The sequence below is a fragment of the Atta cephalotes genome, assembly GCF_000143395.1.
Source record: "Atta cephalotes unplaced genomic scaffold scaffold00043, whole genome shotgun sequence".
Lineage (NCBI taxonomy): Eukaryota > Metazoa > Arthropoda > Insecta > Hymenoptera > Formicidae > Atta > Atta cephalotes.
In genome coordinates, this window is record NW_012130107.1 from 1,339,829 (window position 1) to 1,345,908 (window position 6,080).

A 6,080-nucleotide genomic window follows, 5' to 3' on the forward strand; every position below is an offset into this window, starting at 1 on the left:
ATATAGAACAAACTAACAAAATTAAGAATCGTTAGAAACAAGAAGCACAGAAAATAAAGCTTAATTAAAATATAATCAATGTAGGAAAAACAGATTAATAGCTTTTAGAGAATATAGATAGAAGACATTATATATTGATCGACGAATGAATATACCTGTTCCGAATTCACAGGTGTGCTTAAGGATGCGGTGGTTTTATTTTCTTGCGATCCAGCAAGCAGCTTTGTGTTTAGAAAAACACAATAAATTGATTACATACGTTGTTCACAATTAAAGAATTATTTAACACTTTCACGGCCGGACTTTCAGCGTTCGCATTAACGATCGCTCGAATTGTATTGTATCGTGCGATCACAAGTAATGTATTAGCAGTGAAAGTGTTAGTTCTTAAAATTATTCAGTAAAGCTTTCAGCAGTCTTACTGACTTATTCTTAAGTTCAAGTAAAATTAAAACTTGAACATTATATATATATATATATATATGTAAAGCTTATAATAAAAATAGTAAAATGTGATATTATACCTTACTTACTTGATGCGCTGGAGCCGGTGTTGGATCCTTTGTAGACCTCTCCGTTCTGTCCGTTGGCGCATGATAACTTGAGACACTCGCCGCCGCTACACTGGGTGGTCTTCCTCTAGGATGAGGTGGTTGTGGTATCACCATGTTAGGAGGCATCCCGCCTGTACTTGGAATAGCATTTCGACCAGCGTTAGGAGGCAGTACCATGCCAGGTGGTGGAGCATGTAAACTACTACTTCTGCTCGGTGCAGGTTGACCCTTAAGTAAAGGCGGAGGTGCTTTCCCAGCTCTGTGATAAAGAAAACGACTTGACGTAACAATGATAAAATTATATTTTGAAAAAGATAATATTACAAAGGATCTTACCTATGAGGCACCTGCTGCGTCGTTACTGGTGGTGGTAATTTGTTGAGCACTTTAGGTGCTGTCGCGATGTTCTCTTTCAGTTGCTGAGACTGACGCAATTTCTTCAAAAGCACTAATTTCATTTCTTCAGATTTGAGCTCTTCTCTATATTTTCTTAGCAGTCTTTCGCGTTCAGCCAACTCATCGGATGACAGTTCCTTGATTGGCACCAACGGAGGCATGTCACCTGTTTAAACATTCAGCATAAATAAAATCCAATGTAATACTAAGATAAAAATTCATAAATAATTCTCTATTTTTTAACAATAAATAAAAAAAAGAATAATAACCTTCATCGCTATCCGAAGCATTTCCATTTAGATATCCATTCATCCTAGGCTCATCAGGACTCTCGGCATAACTCCTTTCGATTCTAGGTCTAAGATTACGACGTGGCTTACGTTCGTCCCCATGTGATCGTTTAGGAGCCAAGATACCACGGGCCGCATTCTGTATATTACGTGCCTCTGGCATATTGTTCTCCAAATTGGAGCCGGAGGAATAGTGAACTCCCAAGTCCAACGGGATATCACCAGAATTCACAGAAAGGGACGGGGAATTACGCCTACCACTGCTGCTGAAAGAACGGCATTACAGGAATTAGGGAATCTGTCGCACAAATATTTGTTATCATGCAGAATAAAACTTGAAAGTTTTACTGTTTTAAATATATTCAAGAATATGTCAAGTTAAAAGGTAACAACAACCTACTTCGTCACACGGTGATAAGAACCTAATACTGATAAGAAATTCTTGCCTGGATAAAAGGCAGGCATTATCATAAATTACCATAGTATATAACTGTTCCCCATTTTTTAACATTTAAAATTGTAAAATTTAAAGCGACATCGCCATAAAAAACAGGCTTAAGTTGTCGTTACTTTTCTTTTATTTCGTATTTAATTAGAAGAGGTACAATAACGAGAGAACTATTCTCCCCAGAAACAGACTTCACCTGATGCTCAGATCCACCACCGCATCTCCGTCCACATCCATGGCCTCCATTCTTTCGACCGTGGTCACTCTGTAATCACAAATACACGCGTGTAAAGTCGATCAACACGGAGACATTTTATTCCCGAGAGAAAGGGAGGGAGAGCGGGGGGAGAAAGGGAGAGAGAAAGAATATCGTGTTACGCTGTTTGAAAACGCGCGCTGCAGAGGAGGCAGCCACGACACTGTTTAATCTCGCGCGTGCAGCAAAGAGAACCGCGCGTGGAACAAACCGGACTACGTTACGCGGGGACACGCACGCTGCTGCACGCATGCACACGCACAGGCGCGTTGCTGTTACTCGCTTTACTCGCGTTGGCCATACAACTGGGTTACCGAATCTCTCCTGCGCGCATTCTCGGTACGCCCCGCCGTCTCCGCAACACACGACGCGCCCCGACGGGATCCCCGAAAATCCTTCGGCGCGATTACGCCGCGTGACGCGAAGAGTATCGCGGACACGCCACACGCGCGGACGACGAGCAGCCAGCGGCACGTCGACGTCGACGATGACCAGATATCCCGTACGACGACGCGCGAAACCGAGAAACATCCGTGACCGGGAGACGACGCCACCAGCGTGAAGGCACGAAGAGAGGGAAGCGGAGGAAGGGGAGACATAGTGAGAAAGAGACAGAGGGGGGGAGGAGGAGAGAGGAGTACGGGGCAGGCGATCGGCCAATACCTGCGGAAGTAACTGTCCTAACCTAACTTCCACGGGAGTTTAAAGAGAATCGGTAGAACACACAGCATCGGTGGAATGAATTTCCAGAGTTCGAGGACGCGCGCGACCGCTTCTCCGCGACGAGGACAATATCGTCGTCGTCGTCGTCGTCGTTGTCGTGGTCGTTGCTGGTGAACGACACAGGGCCACGTCGATCCGGTATCCGAACCACCGGCGTATCACTCGCGCAGGGTCGCGCGCTCCTCTTTTTTTTTTCCCCTGGCAAAGTGCACGCACGTACATATACACTCTCTCGCTCTTCGCCGTTTTCTCTGGCTCTTCGCAATTGAAGAATTAAATTTGATGCCTCGGAAGTGGCGTCTCCGACACAATGGCAGCTAAGCGTAGCGGTACAAGACCCGCGGAGTAGATAGGTCGGTCGAGGGGAAGACGGCGGCGGCGGGGGGAGGGGGAGGGCAAGCGCGCACGAGAGGGGTGACGCGGCGCGGCGAGCGCGGGGAGAGGAATGGTCGCACATTAATTATTTCTCCTCTCACCCCTACTACGACCGCGGCACGCTAGCCGCTCACCCACACGCCGCGACCGCGTATCGAGAACGGGCTAGAAACCAATTTCTCTCTTTCTCTCCATCTTCATTTCGCTCGCTCGCGCACGCACGCATGCATGCATGCACACATACGCTTACTCTTTTCTACGTATGCATCGGCGGTCCATCACTCCCCCCCCCCCCATTTCCGTCCAGCGCGTTCTCGCAATCTCTCTTTCGCACCCCTTGCGGGTTTTCCCGAATTTCGTCTCTCCGTACGTGTCTCCCGCCCCCACCGTCGCCCTCCCGGTCGCTCGCGCGCCCTTATGCCCTACGGGAAATCGATTTTTCGACGGCAGGGTCCCCACTGCCGGCTGCAGCGGCGGCGGCGACCGCCACCGCCGGTGCGAAAGGACTCGCGACGTTTTTTCGGCAAAGGCCGCTTCCTCGCACGCGGCGTCTTCGCGCGTCCCCGATTCCCCGCGCGCGCCAACGATCGTCATTTTGCGTGCGAAGAGAGACCAGCCGGCAGCCGCGCGCATTTGCGTTATGTCCTCACGCCGCACGCGAGTGCGGCATACAAGCGATATATATTCGATAGAATCCCCCTATCCGTCGTCTTTCGAACGCCGCTACATCGCCCGCACCGGCTTGCGAGTTGCGAAGCTTGCCCTTTTCGCTCGAATTTGAGTCGCCGCACGTGGGACGCTTACCCCCTAGTTTCCATGCACGCGAACCAACGGAAAACACACTACTCGCCTACTCGTCTTAGTTTCACTCCTCCCTCGTTCCTCGCCGCGCCGCCCGCCGGGGTGTCACGTGACACGGCGTACACGTATCCCGCAGGGGTCTCTAAACTTTCCGCACGCGCAAGTATGTGTAACTTCTCGCATAGTACAGCGCGAAGTTATGTCATTTCGCGCGTTTGAAAACGGAGTCGGGGCGGCTTCCGCGCGCTTCGTCCCGACGCGCGACGATGTAAAGTTCGCCGCGAAGATACCGATAGCGATCTCTCGATGCTGACGTACTCGACTGTAAATTTAGCACAATGTAACTACGCGATTGGAAAAAGATCACTGGAGTCGAAGAGATACGGTAGCTTCCGACATGGGATAACGTCAAAGAGAGAAAAGTCCGCCACATTTATCTCTATCACGTGATACGGAAGACGCGCTAATTGATTAACGTCTAACTTCTTATCGATAACTGGAAATAAAAATGATGCGGTGACCCGCTAGATCGGGCCTTATCTAAATAGAACATCACTGCGTAAAACATCACCTTTCTAACACTAACATCAATATTATATTATAATTTCTCACTTAACAATATAATGCAATGAAGCCTTAATAACGAAACACAATAGGTACGATAAGCTTTAAGTCATAAGAAATCTAACGTCCCGAAAGTAGATGTAATAAGCCTTAAATCTTGAGAAATTCATCATCCACCAATCATCGAGTCTTCGAGAGACTTAATTAATCATAGTTAAAGTCGATTATTCTCCTCACATTCGACTATGATTGCCAATATCTTATGGATTAAAACTTCCTATATTGCAACTATTGTGTTTCGAGACTAATGCACAATTGAAAATCACAAGCAATGTGCGTTCAGCAGAAAAAGCAGCTTTGCAACTTGTATAATTCTTTAATATAATTGGTTTTGCCTTTAGTTTCTCATTAAATCTAAACGTATAAATCAATCATATTCAAGAATTTTATAACAGTTGCAAAAGCTGCTTTTTCTGCTGCCATTGACTGTTTTCAACAGAAAAAGCAACTCTGAAATTGTTGTAAGATTCCTCAATATGATTGGTTATACATTTAGATCAAGGAGTTTTAGAACAAGGAGAACAAGAATGGGCTTTCCATGATAAGCCATTAAGCTTTAAATCATAAGCTATAAGAAAAACTGACCAATTATAGGGTGCTTTAGCAAGAGACACAGATGACAGATGACACAAATGTAACACAAATGAATCATTATATTCTTGTTATTTATTAACGTTAATTAAACGAAGATCATACTGTAACTATGTTCCAAAATTGACTGTCTATATTGAAAATCTATAGTGCACATAATGTAAACTGTAACATATTTTCAGCTGGCAGTAAATTTGGAGTACAGTCTATGCTGTTTGCTGAAAGCAAACCACATAGTCGATTATACTTTTCACATTCGATTGTAATTGATCAATTCCTTATTGTTTTAGACTTAAAATTTAGTGACTTATTGTAGAAAGCTCACAGGGGCTAGATTCTAATTAGAATCATTCATGAAAGAATCTCAACAATTGCAAAACTGCTTTTTTTTTAACACAGGCAATAAGAACAATAAGACAGATTTCAACTTATCAGAGTTGCGTTTGAAAACATTACCCGGGTGTCTCCGTGTATCATTTTATTTTTGTTTAACATTGGGTTAGGTGAACAACAAGGATAAAACGGTACGCGGAAGTACTCAGATGTTTCCGAACGCAAGCCTAGAAGTCGTGTATACTAAAATTCGGGTTTATAGATTAAAATCTGTTATTCTCTGTTGTTATTGCCGATGCTTATTCAATTGTGCATGAAGCTTTGTGGTAGGAGCAGAGATTCTTGTTCTTTCTATTACGCATAAAGCATAAGAAAATCAACCAATCAAAATTTTTTATTTCGTGAAAAGGAAAGAAATGAAGAACTTTGATTAATTCATTTTCTCATGCATTATCCGAAATGTGTTATGCAATAAGTGCTCCCGCCCTTAGGATGGCACACAGAAAAACTTAAGCAAAAAGACATAAGCGATAAGAAAATCAATATGTTGAATTTATTAATGTTTACGTTATGACCTTACGATGATTAGTCTTCACTGTATTTTCTAAATTTGAATCAGTGGATAATCACTGATGTCAGTACCAAGTATATCACTGGTGAATTAAATTGTGAGATCTCTAACCTAGCTA

General features: G+C 44.4%; 1 protein-coding gene across 1 annotated transcript in view; it reads right to left on the reverse strand.

Annotated features, from left to right (window-relative positions):
- LOC105622298 (transcriptional repressor p66-alpha) overlaps window positions 1-2,278 on the reverse strand; it is a 4,165-nt gene extending 1,887 nt beyond the window's left edge. Inside the window, exons 1-6 of the mRNA XM_012203717.1 lie at window positions 2,259-2,278; window positions 1,885-1,953; window positions 1,220-1,503; window positions 891-1,116; window positions 525-813; window positions 156-221 (exon numbers count right to left, since the gene is read on the reverse strand). Coding sequence (XP_012059107.1) covers window positions 156-221; window positions 525-813; window positions 891-1,116; window positions 1,220-1,503; window positions 1,885-1,953; window positions 2,259-2,278 — 954 coding nt within the window. The remainder of the gene's footprint in view (window positions 1-155; window positions 222-524; window positions 814-890; window positions 1,117-1,219; window positions 1,504-1,884; window positions 1,954-2,258) is intronic.
- Between the last annotated feature and the right edge of the window lie 3,802 nt (window positions 2,279-6,080).